This window comes from Wyeomyia smithii, chromosome 2 (genome assembly GCF_029784165.1).
Source record: "Wyeomyia smithii strain HCP4-BCI-WySm-NY-G18 chromosome 2, ASM2978416v1, whole genome shotgun sequence".
Classification (NCBI taxonomy): domain Eukaryota; kingdom Metazoa; phylum Arthropoda; class Insecta; order Diptera; family Culicidae; genus Wyeomyia; species Wyeomyia smithii.
The window spans coordinates 164922467-164944796 of NC_073695.1; the positions used below are offsets into that span (position 1 = coordinate 164922467).

General features: G+C 35.8%; 2 protein-coding genes across 3 annotated transcripts in view; one reads left to right on the forward strand and one right to left on the reverse strand.

Annotated features, from left to right (window-relative positions):
- LOC129723993 (uncharacterized) overlaps positions 1-14774 on the forward strand; it is a 100956-nt gene extending 86182 nt beyond the window's left edge. The window contains exons 3-6 of one of the 2 annotated variants that reach the window (XM_055678548.1): positions 7965-8008; positions 8080-8358; positions 8422-9232; positions 9293-14774. In XM_055678548.1, coding sequence (XP_055534523.1) covers positions 7965-8008; positions 8080-8358; positions 8422-9232; positions 9293-12144 — 3986 coding nt within the window. In that variant the 3' untranslated portion in view covers positions 12145-14774. Of the gene's footprint in view, positions 1-7964; positions 8009-8079; positions 8359-8421 lie in introns of both variants that reach the window. The other variant, XM_055678547.1, reaches the window with a different exon arrangement.
- A 2630-nt stretch (positions 14775-17404) lies between these two features.
- LOC129721511 (PP2C-like domain-containing protein CG9801) overlaps positions 17405-22330 on the reverse strand; it is a 54795-nt gene continuing 49869 nt past the window's right edge. Inside the window, exon 5 of the mRNA XM_055674167.1 lies at positions 17405-18330. Coding sequence (XP_055530142.1) covers positions 17447-18330 — 884 coding nt within the window. The 3' untranslated portion in view covers positions 17405-17446. The remainder of the gene's footprint in view (positions 18331-22330) is intronic.

Sequence of the window (22330 nt, forward strand, 5' to 3'; positions counted from 1 at the left end):
TGCGTTAACATTGTCGATACCAGCCGATCTTTCCAAAGAAAAACAAATATCTTTCAACTCTGCAAAAGTAATAGGATGAAAACCATCAAAGCTACAGTTATTATTGATCGGCTGTATTATCTCGTCCGGTTCATTGACCAAATCAATGCTTTGATTGATCGATTGAACACTATCAACGAAATAATTGTTGAATTTCTCTGCTATTACTCGCGCTGATTGTTCTCTCAAACCGTCAAATGTTATGGATTGCGGAAAACGATCTTTATTTTTCATTAATGTTCTTAATATTTTCCATAACTCTTTGCTGTTATTTTGATGTTGATCGATCTTCCTCTGTATATATTCACAACGGGCCTTTTTCAAGGCGCGTGAATATAAATTACGCGCGACAGTGTACCTATTCCAATCATTGTTATCGTTACTTCGGCGAAATTGTTTGTACTTTTTATCTCTTTTACGTTTTAAACGTAAAAGATCCAAAGAGTACCAGCTGTTCGATTTATCCGATTCAATGTATTTTTCAAAAACTAGACTACTGGTACACTCTTTCAGCGTATTGGTGAGAACAGCTGCTTTATTATTCAAATCACCAGTTATTGGGAGAAAATCCAAGCTTCTCAAAACAAGCTGAGACAATGCCTGCTTTGAATATCTATTCCAGCACTTAATTTTTACCTTTTCATCACGGTTTCGATCCTTCTTTATCAAAATACAAATTGTCTCATGGTCTGAAATTTTACAATCGGCCTCTGTAACAGAATGAACGTTGTCAAAATTGGCAAACACGTGATCAATTAATGTACGCGAATGTCTGGAAATTCTCGTAAATTCTGAAACCGTTTGTGTTAAATTGTAAAAGTTAGCTAACTGCTTCAATTGATTCGAATTTGGATCATTTAACCAATCAATATTGAAATAACCAGCAATGACATTTAATTTGTTTAAATCAACGAAGTTATCCCACCAGTTATCTAATATTTCTAAAAAACGCTGGTTACTTGAACTAGGGGAGTGATATAAAAGTCCGAAGTTTCCAATCGTCATGCCTCCTTCAACTGAAATTCCAAGGAACCAATTGTTTTCAACAGATTCGTTTGATAGAATGTTGAATGTTACTGATTCCTTGGCGTAAATAGCAACCCCACCAGTATGTCTGGAATGCGAAAGGCAAAAAGCAACTTTGTATCCCGGAAAACTATACTGATCAAATGCATCAGCATCTACTATATGAGTTTCGGTTATAAATACTAACATTGGACGTTTTGTTTCCACAAGATGCCGCAAAGCAACATAATTTGTAGATAAACCAGCAATATTCAGATATAATATTTCTAACTTCCTCTCACATTGCGATTCTTTTAGCTGCTATTTACTAAAAAACATGTTGCTTTTTCTTTTTTCGAACAGTCTCCGATAAACCGGACACTGTGAACTAGAAGCTGGATGTTTAACGTCCAAATTCATTTTCAATTCTTTATTTGACTTTAAACAATTCACGCAGTTAAATTCAGTTGAAGAGCAATCAGATGTCTTGTGTTGCCCGCTACATTTGGAACATGTTTCAGGATTAACACACTCCGTGCTTTTATGGCCAAATTCTCCACATTTAAAACAACGCAAAACATTAATGGCCTCTTGTACAGGACACTTATCCCACCCAATGCTTACTTTTCCAGCACTCATCAAGGCGTTATAAGTATCCTTGTCAACTTCAACAATTACATTATATTTATTATATTTGAAGCGAGTATTTTCGTACTCCGCAATAACTTTTACTCCATTGACGTTGATGTCATTTTGACTTTTCAAAAGGTCAATGAAGTCTTCAGAGGAATACCGATCACTCATTCTCACAATTTTCAACTTTGGTTTCGGAATTGTGGGAATAACAGCACTATACTTTTCACCTAGATTGCTCTCTATATCTTTTTTCACAACCTCAACATTATCCCCTGTTGCACACTCAGCAATAATCGAGCCATTCTTTCCGTTCCTAAAATTACTAATTTTGTGTATTTTTGGATCCAATTTTTCTTTCAAAAATAATCTAGTGTTTTCACTAGATTGAGAAGACTCGACTGGTTTGATCACAATGACCGGCCGAGCCTTACGGTTCTCTTTTCTTTGATTTTTTTTAAAAACGGCCCCAGTTGACCCCGCTAAAACGTTCGCGTAGGTTTGTTTATTGCAACAAAAAAACTCGTCATCGCGTCTCGAATCGTCCACAATCAGTTCATCGCGTGCTAAAAACATTTTCTTACTGGGATTTGAGTCCGATTCAGAGTGAACCGTTCTCTCATTACGTGCTCTCTTTCTGTTCATTGAGGCTGCATTATTTTCCCGATCTTTTATTTCAAGATATTTTTTGAAATCATTCAGCTTACTGGCAACACTGGTTTCAATGCATACCATACTCTCACGCAGAGAGTCACTGACCGATTTCAAAATCATCTCGATACCACTTGAAATTGCCGTGTTTATCTTTGATTCGATTTTGCTTTGGTTATCGGTAAGCGACTGAGACATAGATGACAATACACCCATAATCTTGGTCAGCTCACCACTCAAAGCATCAATGTTTCCGCCGTCATCTTGGGCTGATAGACATGATACACATTTAAACACAATATTATCATTATCATTTACGACTTTCGCTGCTATTTTTGTCAGTGGTGTGCAAACTCTATGGAATTGAGACTTGCATTTACCAACGCAAATAACAGGATCATCGCTAATGCGAATGGTATTGCCACATTTCGCACAATCCATTATCCCGATACAAACAAGCAGACGCCGCTGCAGACAAATACGCTGGTATCGTCCAGCAGCAACGGCAGCGGCTATAGGCAGCGAACAATGAAAAAAACAACAATGAAATTTCAATCAGCAGCCGTAGCGTCTATGTGATATAGACGCGGTGGTCGGCGCTGGCACAAATTAAATCAATAAAAAACAGAATAAATCAAAAGCATGCAAAGACACTTCTACTTATCCGTTAAGATATCCAATTTGGCCGTCGGATCACTAGCACTAGATCACCTATAGCACTTTATTTCACACAAAAAAAAGCTTTTTGATTTAGACACTAGTGGTACACAAGCTACCATGTTCACCGTATCACGTAGAGCAATTAAATCATAGAAAAGCGTGTGTTTATAAAAAACTGAAATTTCTCAAAGTTAGTATTAAATCATCTCAAAACGGATGCATGTAAAAAGTTAGTTGCCAACCAAGAGCTTTATATTTTGAAATTACTATGAAAATCATATTGCATCTTTGGAATATGATCATTCCCAAGAGTGTGGAAATTAAAAAAACCTTCGAAATTCAACTTTTAAGTAAATTTTTCTTAAACTTTTCCTTCTAGAACTTTCTTTTTAAAGATTTAGAATAATGTCAAGACTCAATTAAAAATTAATAGAGGGAAAAGTTTAACCCTTTTTTGATTTGTTAAATAAACTGGAAAAGCAAAACAAAAACAGGCTGTTAGAAGGCTGTTGCGTTATAAGTTCAAATTAAAAAAAAAATTAAAAACAAAATCAACTCATGAAGTATCATGAAAAGGCTTGATTCGTTCACTTACTGCTTAATGAATCCATACATCACTTCTTATACGGATCCACTGCTCAGAATAAAACTTTTTCCTATTATTTCATTATTTTCAAAAAATAATTATTCTCAATATTTGTAAATTTACTTTTTAATTTAAATACGAGTATTAATAAATCGAGCGGGGGCCTAGTGTGGTTGGTAACGTCTCCGCCAACCACGCTCGACGCCTGGGTTCGAATCCCACCGCCGACATAGGTGTCGATGGTTGTGAGGTGGCGTGATCCACTCACAACCAACCCAACTGGTCTAGATTCAATCCTAGCCGACACCGGGAGATTTTCTGAGTCGAAAAATCTCTGGGATCACGCCTTCCATCGCATGAGGAAGTAAAGCCGTTGGCGCCGGTCCGTTAATAAACGGGTCGTGAGTTAGGGACCTGGGTGTGGAGTCGCCTCCCTGGGCGTCGGTAATTGGCCACAACAGTGGCGGAAATAGACCGACGGAAAATAAGCGAGAATAAAAAAAAAAAAAAATTAATAAATGAAGTAATGGTCAAAATACCGTTTTTTGAACTTCAGCGCATAAAATTTATTTGAACTCAACCGATTTTGAATGTTTTAGCAGTTTTGGAACGAGGAAAGATAGAGTTTTCAAAATCTTTACAGCTTCGCACCAACTATGTTGAATTATTTGAGCTTAAATCTAATTATACGTTTCTAACTAACTTGAAAATTTCCAGTTATTTTTGTAAGAAAGTACTGCAAATATACTAGCATTTTGAAAGTATGTTCAATTACGAATAAAATATAAGATGTTTTATTTAGAGACGAACCAGCCAAAAGCTGAAAGTCTCTCTATTAAAGAAAAAAAGTTGTTTTCTGAACGGCTGATATTTCGCTGAGTTATATATTTTTTTTTAAAGAAAATCATAATTTTTCGTCAAGGTTCTAAACTAAAGTGACCAGATAGTTAAAGTTAAGCGCGAGACACTAATTTAATTTTTAGACGAGGGGGAGGGAGTTGTGCGGTTTGGTTTTATTACTTTTCTTCGAAATGATCAAAAATTACACGTCCAAAGTAGGGTGGCAATGACTTGACTTGTATGAGGAAAAAATTGACGCTTGAATTTCGTTTTGTAGTAAGTTTCAAACGTTTCGTATTCTTGCACAATGTTTTCATACAAAAGTTCAACTCAATTGGACTACGAAAAGTTATGCCTTGAAGCGGTTCAAATTTCCCTATTTTGACTGATGAAGTTCATGAAATGTTAATTTCGATATCGAACTGGAGCTGGGACAGTTGTCGGTACCAATTTTTTTAATGTCTAATGTTTTAAAAATGCATAAAACGTCAAGATCTGTTGTTATCTAAGAAATTTAAAAAAAACGACTTTTGGGCCGACATTTCATGCTTTTTTAAGACATTTGGCATTAAAAAATTCGATACCGACAACCGTTCCAGTGGAAATGGCATCTGGTGGTCCAAATTTTTTGAATCCACCGTACTTTGCAAAGGCGCGTTTTACACTTTAAATGAACGTGGGACATTTCACGGGAGGTTTTTCTACGCGGGACATTTTGTTAAAACGCGAGACTGTCCCGCGAAAAGCGGTACGTCTCACTGTGGTCCAGAAATGAAAAAAGGTGGTCAATAGTCATTTTCTCATAAACGTTACATTTTAGAGCAATACTGTCTTCGGGAAAGTTTTAGAGTAAAAAAAGATCCTTCTTTGGACATCAACAGATCCGTGATTAATCCCCCTACAAGTGAGATAAAAAAAATATTTTCTCTAAAAATCAATATTTTTCATCGCCGTCTTTGGCAAAGTTTTCCAAAATGACATAACAAAAAACTTTGCTGAAGACACTAGGTAGCTATTTCTCAATCTTACTGAGCTAACTGATTATGTTCAATGATGTTTAAAAAAAAAGGTTTTTGCCGTTAAACTTCATATTTTATACCACTATACCTCTGATATTCCTACTTAACTTGTAAAACAACATCAGACCTTTATTTTTTATATGTCACAGCAGACTTTATTTGATGATAATTAGGTTTCTTTCAATTTTTCCTGCCAAAAAATTTACTTTTGACAAGTAATTTTCGATTTTCTGCCGTTTCCCAACACATCCCACGGCAATATTACCACTACTTGAATTGTCCATGTGCTCTGCACACACGGCAGTTAAAATTTCTCGCAGAAATTTGCAGAAACTTATAAAATCATGAAACAAAACAACTTCAACGTGAGTTCATTTAAGTCATGTTGATCAATATCGGATCTTTGTTGCGAAAAACATAGCAAGCTTTGCATTTTTACCTTTTGATGCAAAGATCCGCTATTGATCAACATGACTTAAATGAACTCACGTTAAAGTTGTTTTGTTTTCATGATTTTATAAGTTTCTGCAAATTTCTGCAAGAAATTTTAACTGCCGTGTGTGCAGAGCACATGAACAATTCAATTGGTGGTAATCTTGCCGTGGGATGTGTTGGGAAACGGCAGAAAATCGAAAATTACTTGTCAAAAGTAAATTTTTTGGCAGGAAAAATTGAAAGAAACCTAATTATCATCAAATAAAGTCTGCTGTACCATATGAAAAATAAAGGTCTGATGTTGTTTTAAAAGTTCAGTAGGAATATCAGAGGTATAGTGGTATAAAATATGAATTTTAACGTCAAAAACCTTTTTTTTTCAAACATCATTGAACATAATCAGATAGCTCAGTAAGTTTGAGAAATAGCTACCTAGTGTCTTCAGCAAAATTTTTTTTTATGTTATTTTAGAAAACTTTGCCAGAGACGGCGATCAAAAATATTGATTTTTAGAGAAAATATTTTTTTATCTCACTTGTAGGGAGATTAATCACGGATCTGTTAATGTCCAAAGAAGGATCTTTTTTTACTCTAAAACTTTCCCGAAGACAGTATTGCTCTAAAATGTAACGTTTATGAGAAAATGACTTTTGACCACCTTTTTTCATTTCTGGACCACAGTGCGTCTGGTTCTTTTATCCTAAACCTACAACCTTCCCTACGTCACTTCAAAAGTTCGTCCACTCGGTAGTTGGACGCTTTGCTGTCATACTACTTTTTAGAGAAAAAAAAGTTGTTGAGATTTTCCTGAGGGATCTAAATGAATGGTAAAGGGCGAAGATTTCAGTGATGCCCTTTTTTGAATGAAGTTGGTCTACTATACACACCGCTAAGTAGGAATGAGTACACTAAGATCGCTTTTTACGCGTTTTTTTTGCGCGGGTTTTTTTTACGCGGTTTTTTTACGCGGATTCCGGAATTTACGCGGGGTTTTTTTACGCGGATTCCGGAATTTACGTGGTTTTTTTTACGCGGATTCCGGAATTTACGCGGTATTTTTTTTGCCCGGATTTCGGTTTCCCTTCACTCGGAATGCAAAATGAACGATGGTTTTTTACGAGGATTCCGGAATTTACGCGTTTTTTTTACGCGGATTCCGGAATTTATGCGGTTTTTTTACGCGTTTTTTTTCTACGCGGTTTTTTTTACGCGGCACGTATCCCCCGCGTAAAAAGCGACTTTAGTGTATTTTGAATCCTTTGGAGCAAAGCTGATTCTTAGGATTCACACGATCCTTTCATCATAGGCGTCTTTACTAGGGTTCAAGGTTCGTAACAACTAATTTTGTAGAAAAGCGACAAAAAACTATTTTCAAAAATTGTATGTCGCTGATAGCGTACATGAATTGCTTAGAATGATGAACATGCCTTACTGCGAAAGTTTTTTTTTAAACATATAGGGAACATATTTGAGGCAGCTCCAGGAGCCGTCTATGTATTGAGACGAAATACTCGAAATGTGTAAGGTAAACATGAATATATCTATTTGTTCGTAATCTTTTTCTCTGTCAATACTTATTTTCAGATTGTAAAAGTGATTTATTAAACTTTAACAATAATCAGGTGTTCGTTCTAGTCATTGAAATGGTCGATAATGATCAAAATCCAGATGTTTGAGGGCCGTTTTCTTCGACTGGTTAAAATAGGCGCCACTGCTTAAGGCGTTTGTTACCCTATGTTCCATTCAAACAACGTCCAATTGTTTTAATTGTTTAGAATTCCTCGCTTTACACAAGTGCACACCAAAATGTATAACGTTAATGCAAAATTATACAGCTCGCCCGTTTTGATGTTGACAGTTATCTTAACGGTGAGTGTCTCGGCGTCTCTCTGGTGTATAGGCTAAATCTTTATTGATAATCTTTAAATCTAAAGTAGTTGGAAATGGGATTTGAAAGTAATGCCATAAATTTTCGCCTTTTATGTTCACATGTCTAAATTAGTCTACCAATACACAGAACAAAAATTTTCGCACGTGCTTAAACCAATCTACCAATATACGAAAGTTTATTTATATCTACTATTTTTTCATTACAGGCATCCTAATAACGTGTCATTTTCAGAGGTGCTTGTGTTCAAAAGTAAGTATCTGTCAACTAAACCTAACTTTTAGTTTAGTGCTTAAGTTTAATAATGATGAAATATTTTACAGCGAACTGCCACATCAGCTCGTATTTTGGCGGCACGAACGGGAGCTACCCAGTTCCAGGAAAACACTGATAAGGATAAAAATGATGAGCATATTGAGCAACAGAGAAGATTTCAAAAACGATTAATACTTGACAGTGCTAATGTTGATTTCGAAAATTATCAGGGCGTTGTTGGGCGCCCAGGAATCGATTTTCCAATATTAACTGGGATTCCAAACACAAACTTCAATTGTCGACAATATGGCAATGGTTATTTCGCAGATCTGGACACTAAATGTCAGGTACAGTACATGTAATGAACAAATTTGGAAAATTGCTTCTATTTTTTCTGAACCGATTTTTAGGCTTTCCATATATGTGATGAAGGCAAAAAAATATCATTTTTGTGTCCAAATGGTACCATATTTCGCCAGCTAGATCTAATCTGTGATTGGTGGTTCAAAGTGGATTGTGCAGCAGCACCTAATCATTACGCGGAAAGTTCAGAGATGCTTACCCAAGCCCAACGTGCTAGAATTCAAAGCAAACACCCAATTCCGCAGCCTATCAAATCCCCAGAGCAATTTTCTTTGAATGTACAACGTAAACACACACTTTTAAATAATCCGTTTGAGCCTAACTATGATGCAATTACCTTTAATCGTCGAATGGATACCAGTGTAGAGCAATCAGATGAAAGTATAGACTTTGTAGATATATCATTGAAACGAAGCAATGGTCAAAAAACAAATAAAAACTTCAAATCTGAAAACACAGATTCAGGGGAATCTCAAGCTACAGCTGAAACTGCATCATTTCTTCGCAATGGAAAAAGGCTAGATGGCTACAGTTATCCATTACCCATGAGAATAGTTGGTTCTGATGGAACCGACAACGATGGCTATAATTATGATAAACCACTTAAGTTGATTGACAAATCTGACAAACGAGAGGAATTATCCCGAACTGCAAAAATTCTTAACAACCATGGAGAAACATTTAGTGCTAAGAATTCTTTCAATTTTAATGCCAAACCATTTATTGCCAGAACAACTGATCCTACTCCCACATCTACAACCACCAGACAACAACCTATAAAAGCGACGACTGCTACCTCAGGAAGTCGTGGAAGTACGACCCATCAGACTAGCACCTTAAATCAAAAAACAGCTGAACGTAAGCAATCAATGTCAATAGAAATAAAAAACATAAAAACACCTCAAACTCCCGTTCAAGACAACCTCAATTTCCCAGCTTATACAACGGCAAGAAAACCAAATACAAAGATCAAGGATAAACCATTTTATACACCTACCATTCCTACTATACTAAATAGAGCTTCACCTGAAAACACAACACCCGCAATTCCAACAACACCTTCGCAATCAGGTGCCGCAGAACACGCTATGGAAATGATGAAAACTCTTCAGAAACTCGAGATGTCAGAAACGGCACTGGAGAGTCGACCGGGAGTAGAAGTGCCACCATCCTCCGGACCGAACGCACTGCATTCATTAGCCCTTTACTTTGCCAACGATTCTGAAAATAATACAGCAGCAACTGTTACTCCTGTTATTACACACCTTCAAACAGAGCAGCCAGAAATGGAGAATAGCCGGATTTCCGTTAGTGCAAAATTATTTAGCCAAAAAACGATTGATAAATATCAACAATTATTTGATGTAAAAAATCCTAGCACTACTACTGAAAGTTTAGATTTTGAGACACGAATTGCTGATGATAGTAGTAATGATCTAGAAGGACAATTTTCAAGACATCCAATATTTGGTGCTTCTGGTTCACCTCAAATTCGAGAACTGGCACAAGTTTTCACACATGCGCTATCCGCATATCTACAGGATCCAGAATCATTTCGTCGTATTTTGTCAGAAATAAGACCAAAAGAACCAGCGTACTTCCGATTTTCCAATCAGATCGATAATAGAATCAACCGAAACGATGATATATCTACTGATGAAGCAGCCTACATCTCTTTGCGGCAGCAAGCAACACAATCGCCACGAAGTATTGTTACGGAAGACCTGGAGGTTCTGGATTTTTCTGATTTTGTTCCATCAACTACCGTTAAAACGGAAATACATACCTCCAACATTGAAACAACTACAGAGTTTCCTTTTACAACAACTTCTACGAATGTGAAACAGGCTGCAGTTTTACCTAAAATTAATGACGGAAAAAAGAAAGCTTCAGTATCAAACCTGATATCCGATAGTTTGGAGAAGAGTGCAGTCAGTTACAAAGAACGTCAACCAAAAGCGTTGGAAACATCTCTCAAAGCAGACAGTAAAAATGAATTGGCCGATGAAGTCAATGAAGAATTAGGCACTTTAAAGCCTCCAGCATTTCAAGCCGTCGAAAGTATCGAGGAAACAGATGACAAAATTGACAATTCCAGCTATTTTCCATTACAAAAACAATTTCTAAAAAAAAATACACCAGATCCATATGGTAAAGATGTCAAACCAGCCAACAGTACACCAATTATTGATACATATCCCACCGCACTCTCCGATACTCAAGCGGTTCCACTACGCTGGGGACAAGATCTTAGTGTTATCACAACAACAACTGATTCTACACCAACAGTATATTTCGATTTACTTCCTCCACATAACCAAAAGCTCAGACGACCTAGCTCAATTTTTCAACCACCAGAGCAAGATTTGTTAGAGGACGATGAACAATTACAACGAGCTCAAAGTCAATCCATAGTTGCAAATCGTAATCAGATTGATATGAGCAAACAAACCAAAACGATATACAGTTTTTTGAACTTAGATAAAGAATTGCAGGCAAATATAAAGAACTTTTCTGCAGTTTCTAATGTCACAAAAGTCACTACGCCAAGCACTCTAAAGGGTCATTACATTACCAAAACGTTTGCCAAGGAAAATCACGTTGCAGCTACGACAGTCTCTCTAAATCATGTTACACAATCTATTCCAGATGTAGGTAAAATAACTCCCAATTCAAGAACGACTCTCTCGTATACAGTATTTCTCGATCCACTTACTATCAATGATGGACTTATGCATTCCCAAGAGGAAGAGAAGACAACCATATTGAATGCCCATACCTATCTTCCAAGAAGCCAAAAAACATCAACAAGATCGATAACCGCTTTCACTACACCGTCTACTATCAGCATAACTGGTCCTTCCACGCGACGCGGAAAAAACGTTCGTACTAGACTAAGTAATGAAGAATCAAATGAATTACTTGAAACTATGCAGAGGAAGGCGAACCAAATGTTCGGTGATCTGAACGATTCTGAAGCAGATCATTTGATGAATGTAATGAAAACAGCGGATACAAACAAATCTGTTCGAAGACTTATTCTTCTTCTGATTCAAACCTGTGACGATGACTACAATAAAACTGTTGAGGATTCCAGGAAAGCTTTACTCAACGCGCTAATTAACATGGACAGTTCTGAAAATGATAGTAGTGAGATTAGAATTGTGACATCTGCGTCACATAAAAGAAGAGATTTGAATAAAACGTCCACCAGAACTACCACAGTAACCCCATTAACTACGTATCAGGATACACAGTTTGATAAATTCATCGGTACAACGACAGGCACGGATTTGAAACATTTAGAAAATCTTGAAACCACTACACAACCGTTTGAAGATACAAAGTCAACAAATCTTGATTTATCTTTTGAGGCGTCCACAAAATTTGTAGAACAAAGATTCAACAGTGGGGAATCAGAGTCCAGCACATCAACTAGTTTCTTTTCAGACCAGTACACTACAACCAGCCTCCCGACGACAACAATCGATTATGAAACTACAACAGCGGCACTGACTACGACAGAGTTACCAACATCAACCGAACTCTCGACTTTTGTGACAAATAGATTACCGGTTGAACAAACGACACCTGTGATTAAAGGCGGTTCGCGATTGAGACCTCACTCCAGTAACCGAGTACAAAAGAGTTTGGGGACAGCAGATGAATATGTTGCAGAATCGAACAACAGTTACTCAAATCACCACTCGGATACCAGAGCCCTAGAGTTGCTTAGATCGTTATATTCTTTGGCATCACGATGGGGTTAAAAATAACATAGAACATTGAAACGAAAAAACGGCAATTAAAGTCTATCAGACGTTTTTTCTTGACAAAAATGATTTTTGGACCCATAGTAAGCATCCGTTTCGGGTCGGAAAAGTCAGGAATTATAATGTAAAAAGCGTCGTTTATGATTTTTTGACTCCTCGTTATCTATTCGAATAATCATTTTAAATGCTATAAACTAGTAGATTTTTTGAAATATATTAAGCCACTACTAGTATTGGCTAGTTGTTACTTCCTCGGGGAACATTCGTATATTACGTAACGTGTTTATAAGAGGGGGTATTCAGCCAAGCCCACAAGCCAGCCCCAAGTTAGTATTGAAATTGCCGAATTTTGTGTTCCATAATATACGAATGTTCCCTCAAATTGGAAAACATGTGCTTTGTTGTTTTTCGCTCATAAATAATGCGAATTTTTTTCTGCAAATAAATATCGAAAGAAAAGTTATTTATTCCGAATGTGTTGAGCTTAACAGTTGATCGCAGTATTTATGCAGTGTTTAAATATGAACGAATGAACGTAAACCTGAAATCCTAATAGATGATCATAAAGCCCAACATAATTTTGAGCAGAACACAACAGTCTTCGAAATTCAGATGCGTCAAGCGTCAACTTAAATCATCATCAAACATCTTATTTACATTTTCGTTAATAATTCAAAACTTGCAAAAAATATTGGTCTTTTTCGAGATCCTTTAACATGATGGAACATTTTTTATAAACTTTCACATCCGTAGAAAACCTTTTGTGTAAAACGTTTTATTTACATGTTATTATTCTGTAAAGATTTTTGTCATTCTGCCAAGCGAACGAATTGATGACGACCGATGAGGAGATATAATCAGCTCCGAGAAAAATTCAATCTAAAAGAAACATATTAGAAACACACTACATTCCTTATGTTACCATCCAGAGCTCCTGTCATATTTTTGTGTTGAAAAACTGACGCGAGCACTGGGTGTCTTAAAGTATCTTGTTAAAATTGGTGCTGCAAAATATTGCAGCTGCATATTTTGAAACAAAAAATGTTTTGCTTTTTTGTACTGTCAAATCTTGAATTTCTGTTACAAGTAAAAGGTCAAATTTTGTGTTGTTAATAACTTCTTAGAAAAAGACAAACGGCCAACAACGTTTTGCAAGATTGATTTGATACTTGATATGGAAATTTAAAACCTGTTGTAAGTGTTAGCGAATAAGCAAGTCGAATTTAATGTATATATACTACTAAAACGGATTTTTACGATGATTCATGTTCAAATTTGTATTGATATATAAACTACGTATATATCATTATCACTGCCTGAGCCATATTTATTATATTATTGTTAAGAATATACTGAATAAGTGTTGCGTATTGTTGAAATGGGGTTCGTTACCATGCAATAAAAATGTGTCATTATTTGTGGATATCGTTATAATTATTACCTACGCTTTATTTCAAAATATCAAGCCCAACCAAAATTTAAAATAGAGCTTGTATACACGTACCTGGTCGTAGACATTACTTGTCAATAGAGGTTAGATTTTTAACTGCTGGATATTTGTATACGAGCTCTACACTGCCGTGAGATGACAAAGTGACGTAAGTGCCACTTTCTCGAATATGGGTTTTTCATGCCAATTTGTTCATTATTCGAAGACATATCTTTTGGTATCTTCCTTTTCGTTGTTACTTATTCGTACGTTGTATAAAATCAAAAAAAAAAAACAAAGTGACGTTGGCACCCATTTCCATACAAAAGTGACGAAGAATTCTTTCGTTTTTGGGCCGTACTGAAAAACTGTTCACTTGGATCTACGTCACAATGTCATCTCACGGCAGTACACGAATCCCCTTATTATTTTAGTTTTACAACAGAGTACTACGAGCTATTTGGACATACATTGTTTACTAAACTATTCACTCTACATACTACCAACATTTTGGAACTAAGATACAACCAACCAGTAACAGATAGCATAGCTGATATAAAGAGAATGAGGTAATTCATATAGGTACTTTTTCCTCTTATGGAAGATATAATTTAAAGGCGATAATACGCTAGTTTGTCATATACGCTATACGGACAACACTGGGACAACTCAGAGTTGCTTTTTTGAGTTTTTGATGGTATGGTCAAGTGCTCTTAAATTTCATTCCACGCCTTTGCAAAGTTTTCAAAATCAAAAAAACTGATAGATTTTTACCGAATTTTTTATAGCATGTACAAAATAGATCCAAAGCTCGCTAGCCCCACACGTGTACCTCAAACAGCTGGCCACAAAGTCGGTGTATAATATACAGAAGATCAAGCTTCGAATCGAAATGTAGTAAAAAGACTTTGCTTAGCTTGAGGTTTTCTAAACGGTATTTTTTATACACGTTTTTCTCGTAACTGTAAATTCTGATTTGTACCAGTGTTACATAAAATCCTAGTATTTTCTAGGGATTATCCTAGTATGATAATCTCAGACAGTAAGACAACGGTTTAACCAACTCAAAAAAGTGTATATTTCATTTATGTTGTTCCGTTTACCGTAGCAGTTGAGTAGTTCATAGTGCTACTGTTTAAAAATCATCCATTTGAGACAAAGTTGTAAACATAAACTATTTTAGAAAATAGAAGTAAATTTGGTAACCTTTTCTAGATTTCTAAGAACGTTAGCCTTTTTTATATAAAATGATGACTTCCCAATATATGCATTAATAAATACAACAGTACGTCATACAAATTTGAGTCCAATTAATAGTGGTTCAAAATAGCAACGATAAAAAGAAATAGACAGCAAAACTCATCAAACACAAGCAAAACCCAAGAAAGCTGTCATAGCATAAATTATTTACCAAATATCACAAGTAACCAGTAATTTAGATATTTGATCCTGAACACAAATCACACATACACCCATATATTCATATTAAACCGCAGCCTAACAGACGTATCACCGTTATTTCACATTGAAATGGTTGTAAGTATGTACGGATTATGAAATGCATAGAGCTAATTTATTATAAGTTTTGAATTTTTACTTATTCAGTATCCAACGAATTGAGGTGCTGAATATAAAGCCCTCTACAGAAGTCGAACAGTCTCGATTCGCCCATGTTTTTCAAATGAGATGAGTTGCTCGTATTTCTGTAATATGCCCATAACTTTGATTTTTTTACTTCTGTTCAATCAGCAAAATGGGATAGTACAATTGATATAAGACAAAGAAATTGAACTAGTTACATATTTATACGCACAACACTGATAAATAAAAGATACGAACAGCTTTTAAAATAAACTTTCACATTGGCAGTTCATAGACAGTTTGTTCGTATCTATTCTGCAATGACCACTCCAACGAGAGATTCGAGAATTTTTTATTGTAACCATAAAAAACACGGTATTTTTACTGTAATCTTGTAAACGATTGCTGTCATTACCATGTTTTAACAACGTTTTTTGTTGTTGAATCTACCACCGACAATAATTTTACCATGAAAAACATTGTCAGCAGGGTTGATAAAAAGCATCCATAAACGTTATTTTTTTACAATCCTTTCAGAGTTCTCCCTTCCCGCTTTTTGCATGGAAAAGAACTGTCAAAACACCTCATTATATTTCATGCGATGGAAGCAAGACAACAGAATCAGTTTATCAGTTAACGAAGATTGTCAAGGCATCGGTCAGTGTCAGTGAAAAAGTGTTTCGGTGAGGTTTATTTGGTTGAGTGGACTGTTTGTTTTTTTTTTCGCTTTGGAGTGAAGATCATTTGGTTGGATTTGTCGTCAAATGTTATTTCGTAACCGTTAACGATGCGCGCGATCTATTACATCTGAGTATAACAGCACGTAACTAGGACGAAAATCTAGTGTATCTGAAAGAGTGCTGCGATCATTGGAAGTGGAAATTGAAAATGATTGACTGTAATTTTCTAAGAATTTTGCTGGGGAAAATGACTTTTATCAGCACTGATTGTCAGTGACTTCTAAATGTATGGGAAAAATGCTGTTAAGATACATAACGACCCCCCTTTTTCATGGTAAACATGGCAAAAACGATGTTTTTTTATTGTTCTGGACAATGATATTTAACCCTCTTGTGCCCAAATTAATTTCTAAACAGACTTCGATTAAATCACTATAAACCATTATAAACACTTTTTAAGTATTTATTGGAGCTTTTCGGAACTTCGACTGAAGCCCGCCAAATGGCGGCATTGGGCACTAGAGGGTTAATGTAAAATTTATGTATCTACAATGAAAAACATAGTTAAATTATGGTATAGCTATGTACAATTACAGCAATTTTTAAGGTTTATTTTAATGTTTTTTAAATGTTATTTTTTTCAGGTATTCAAGCGTGCACATTCATTACCAAAGACAAGAGCTGTCAGTTATATCACTGATGTCGCTATAAGCTAAGACAAAAACCGTTTTTACGAAAATTAGTTAAATTATATGGTGGCGCTTAAGTGTAACCGCAGACAGACGTCCAAGCTGAGTTCCAAACTTGTGTAAAATTTTTTGTAGTAGCAATTCGTAACCAGATAGCGCTACCAGTGACGCCAGCCTCGTACACCAGCGAAAAAAATGTATTGTAGCGATTAGGTCACCAGGCGGCGCTAGTGTACAAGTAATTTATAACGGAATTCTCTTTGAAAATTTACACAGAATTGTCGATCAATTTTGTTCTTTCAGGATTAGATTTTTCAGGATTATTCTTCGAAGAAGCACGACTGTTTGTTTGTGATTATAAATTGAATATCCCACAGAGACAATGTTTATAAGATTTGAATTTTATTTCACAAAAACTACACATTGTTAGTACATTTATAACATCGGACTGAGAGAGTTAGATTTTTTATCATCTCAAGGAATTTTTTTTTCTCTCGATTCCTAAATGTACGAGTGAAGCGATAACGTTTCGTAGCTTTACATCAGGGATGTTACGGATGTGATTTTTCAGACATCTGCAGATGCGGATATGTGATTACGGATGCAGATGTTAATGTAAATTTTCATGCGGATGCGGATGCGGATGTTCCGCATTTGCGGATGTAGATGCGGATATCCGTTACATCCCTACTTTACATAGCATCACATGGGACTGTTATGCGTTTTAAGGTAGTGCTAGTATACGTTTATGAGATACGAAGCTCTATGAAAAATATTCATTGTCCATCAGCTGGAATGTAAGATTTTCAATCATTAAATGATTATAAAAAGCATAAGATGCTGTTGGCAGTTTTCGGAAAAATAAATGCAGCATAGAATTCAAGATTCAGTAATGTCGATGTTATAGAATAATGAGTTTATTATAAGCTAGTTTGGTGAAACGTACGTTCGACACCAATAGTGAACGCGACAATAGAGGCATGATCAAGCTTGCCAGGTAAAGAAGAGAATGTAATACCTTCTATCATACGTTTACGTGCTATCTTCTGTTGTTGTTTTGTAAATTCTACCTCTTTCCGGCTACCATCCCTGTCAGTAACTACTTTATAATATAGTTCACGCTGTTCCAACAATTTCCTTTTAGCTGCGGTTATACAGGTTACAAAATCGATCAATAGCTGGCACAGTTGTTTGGCAGAACTGCATGGCCTCAGAGAGCCATTAATACCATACATCAACAAATCAGCCATTCGAAGCAATGTTAGTTGATGTCTTTGCACTCCAGTTACTTGCGGTAATTTGGATTTATTGTTCTCCTGAAGGTTCGAACGCAATCTGGGTTCAATAAAAGTTTTCGAACGCATATAAATCGGACCACTTCTTTCTGTTGATGTGGCTACCGAGTTCGGACGCCTGGCTGGTTGTTGCTGAACGTATCCTGTAGGAGGCTTCGATAACCCTGGTTTCACATTGGGATCTATAGATTCTCGTCTTTTTGTAATAATACTGCTTGAACTTTTGTTTTGTCTCTTAGGAGCTAAACGAGATTGACCTGGATGATTAGGCGTAGGGTTCACAGGATTTAGTGGTTGAACTTTATTAGATGACAATGGTTCAGCAAACTTTCCAACAACTGGGTCAAAGTTATCACTAACACCATCGGAGGTAAGGAACACTATATCACCTTTTTCAGCCACGGTTAAAGAAAGTGTTAGATTAGACAGTTCTGGTTTATCATTATTCACCGGTCCCAACGCACCTAGTGCGTCTCGCATGTCGCGCATAGTTGTCACATCGTGGGATGCTGAAATAAAGAACAATCATAGCAGAAAACATGTTTGTTAGAACTAAGAATTGGTATGGTGATAAACTAGATTCACTATTAAAATTTAGAGAGCAATGTTTTGTTTTCTCGCACTTAAATCTTAACACATTTCATTCGTCAAAGTCTCAAAAGTTTTAAAGTATTATAAACTCACTCCGGTTAACTAAAATGTGAAACTAGGTAAATCTTGCTAAAAAACATTTTAAAATTGCATGTTACATTTCCACGGTGAATAATTTGCCGATGTAATAGCTGTGACGCTCTTAATTAAAGATTTTATTATTAATCACTTTTTCTTAACCCTTTAGGGTAGATGAGCCAGTAATAGTGGGTGTACCAGTAATGGTGGTGTACCAGCATTTAGCGTTATTAAGGCATTTTCCGGGATAATATATTATCAGATAATTTTTATTGATTCTGTGGAAATATGTCTACAATTTGGTAAACTATATTGGTTTGAAATCTTATTTAAACACTTTGTATTTATTAATTCATTCAAGAGTGAAAAAAACAACAAGTTTCTTACGAAATTTGTAACGCAACAGTGAAATTTCGTACCTTGAAATATGAATGTGAACCCGGTTTCTGTGGTAACAGTCTTCGCAGAACTGTTCTTAACTATTTTTCTTACTATAATGATTCGAAAAAATCACAAATAACCATCAAAATACTGAATAAATTGAAACTCCACTATAGGAACAATTTTAGTACCCCTGTTCCAGTAATAGTGGTAGTGCTCCTGCTAACATTTGAGGTTAGGTTTTAACTCAGCAGATATGAACAAACTGTGAGGCGCGAACTACTTTCGTGCGTAATCTGACTCTGCTTCACACAATACAGTGCAGTTGCCGTTATTCTTACATTTTGATATTATAGGTAAGTTTTTATTTCACCTAACACCAGTGGTAGTTACCGCCGAAACGCAAGGATATATAACAGAGAGATGAAAGAACAGCTAAAGGCTGATGAGATGCAGAAGGACAAACTTGAGCTTCTTCAAGCTTCAAAGCTTTCCAAGCGCTAATGTGATACAGTACAATGATTATTTACTGCTGATTTTCTCTGATTTGGACTATTTAAACAATTGTTACATGACCTGTTTGTTTTTCTTTTATATTTTCATTATAACATTCGAATTTTTTGATGCATACAAGCGCTCGTAAAGTGTCCCTTGATTTGAAGAACAAAATTGAGCAGACACAAAGATCAAAAGTAGAGTGGGGTAAAATAACCGGAAAAGATCCTTCTAGCATTGCGAAGCATCATCTTGAGCAAAAGAAGTAGTTTGTTTTTTGTCTCACAACTTTTTCACCATTGAATTCAAAACGAATATTTATCACAGCTCATGCAATCGTCTGCCCACGGTGGAAGAAGAGGTTTGGAATGCTACATTAGAGCATAGAAACAACTAAATCGTAATTTATTTGCTGCAGCCTATGAAAAAATCAACTACCACCATTACTGGCAAAGTTTCCACCATTATAGGAACATTGTCTCCATAACTGGAACATAAGATTGGTGTACAATTATTCATATTTCATACTTAATTTGTTAAAAACATATACAAACTGTAATTGTACATGACAGTTCATGATATTTTCTTTAACACTAAAGAAAAATGGGTTTGATATATGCGATATGAATATTGATATTCTCATTTTTAAAAAACACTAGTGCTTAGACCCTCCATCACTGGATCATCTACTATAAGGCAGTGGCAACTATATTGCCACCAACAAAATTTATTTTTTTCGCTGCACTCAGAATATTATTTTCGAATTTGACTTAACCAAAGACTTCTACAGGTGTCTTAGAACACTTCAGTTTTTTTCTAGGACTGCTAGAAGTGTACAATATTGATTTTGGGATCATTTTTATGTGAACAAACCGCAATTTTAGACCGTCTTCAGGAAATTCATTTTTATTTTGGTGAAAATCCAACAAATTGGTAAGTTTTTCACCAGGAACTTTCTAGCCATGACCTACTGTGTTAGACTATGCAGTTTTTTCGTTAAAAAACATGGTGTATTGGACGACAAATTCAAAAATTTTTCCCAAAATTTTTTTCTGGATACCACTCAAAAAACCGTTTACTTTGATCTTTTCCCTGCAAAATAAATGAAGTCCTACTGTTACATCCGAATTACTATGATTTTTCATTTTTCATAATTACAAAAAATCAAGCTTACAATGCAGATGCAAAAAAAATGCTTCCATCGTTTTTGGGGTTAACGGGCAGTGGCAACAATATTGCCACCAACATCGTGGCGTTAACGGGCAGTGGCAACAATGTTGCCACTAACATCGTGGCGTTAACGGGCAGTGGCAACTATATTGCCACCAATGTTTTTGGGGTTAACGGGCAGTGGCAACTATATTGCCACCAATTTTTTCAATTGATTCAATAGTTAATTTTTTAACAAAGGTACATTTGTGTTGTTCCTTCTGTAAGGAATACGTTTCATTGAAGTTTATGTAGATTCCTTGCGTAGTTTTCACGGCCTTATAAAGGGTTAAGAACAAGCAAGAATCTAGACAAATACCTGGGATATTGGTTCTATTTTCGTCAGGATTTACCGATTATCGTCTGGGGGGTAAATTATGTCCTAGAGCGTTAGTTTCTTGCATGATGGTTCTTCTTTTTTTTTTGAAAAATAAAAACATCCAAACTACTAATCATTTTATTCCATCAGTAGTAATGTGATGAACAGCTTCACATTAGTGACATTAACAACACCAGCGTAGACGTAACAATCAACGCAAACAAAATTGTGCGACTTGCAAACTTACCTTTGCATTTCCCACGAACAAATTACTTCAAATTACTGTTATTTTTCTTGCTTGATCGCGAAACAAAACAAGCTCTGTTGTCGCGGACGACTTGTAAATACAAGCTTCGTAACACAGCGATTACAAGAACGAATGATACCCTCAATTGCAAGCGTCAAAAGTGATTAGCTCTGCTTGGATTTCGAAAATACAAGCAGTGGCCTATGATGACATAGGTTACGTTTCAATACTATTTCAGCAATTGCAATTTAAATCCTTCATATCTGATTCAATTCACTCTCCCTACTCAAAAAGTCCAAGGCGATTGTTTTTTTTTATAAGATTTTATTTTTAGATAACCTTAAGATAGATTTTAACGTTTTATGTAGGACAAAGAGGGGCAGTTTCCGACAGAGCTTAAAAAAAACAAATGGTGCAATTTTCAACCAAACTAAAAATATTAGTAAGTTGGCAGTCCTTCCACCAACATATACCATATAGTTTGAAAGCTCTTGGTTGTTTATTACTTACGGAAACAACACAGTGCCATTTTTCATTCATGTTTTCAACCGTCTGAGCTCAAAGTAAGTATTTCTCTTATTTCTTTGTGAATAATTTAAAAATTTAAGTACACCACCTCAGTTTGTAACTAATATGCAATAAAAAAAACGTGATAACATCGGGGAAACAAACATCTTATTCAAGAGATAAAATTAAGATTTATCTTCGAGCTGCAGTGACCGAACCGAAGGATGGTTGCTTTACCGGCAGAACGAAGTTAGGGCACAGGTAGAGAAAAACGAGAAGTCGAACCGCAGTGCGTCTTGAACTGTCCTACAGATCAGACGTTTTTTCGGTTGCTTGTGGACTGGTCTTTGACTGCCTATAGCTTCAAAGTTTGTGTTTTGTCAGTGTGTCTTTTAAAGACTACCTGAAAGTTATTTCCCATCAGTCTTTCTCAAGACTACCTACTTTTGAATTTAACATTTGTTTAAACTTTTTTCGTATCACCTGAAATGGCTGGACGGAAAAAGAAACCTCGCATCGCTGCGGGGAGGAAAAGAGAGGCATCTCTTTCTGACACTTCGAGTGTCTGTAGTGACAATCATTTTGATATTTTGCTTGAGCATGAAGCTGGTGAAATGGAAGTTACCAATAATGAAACTATACAAAATATAAAATCTTTAAAAAAGGAGAAAGTTCCACCTAT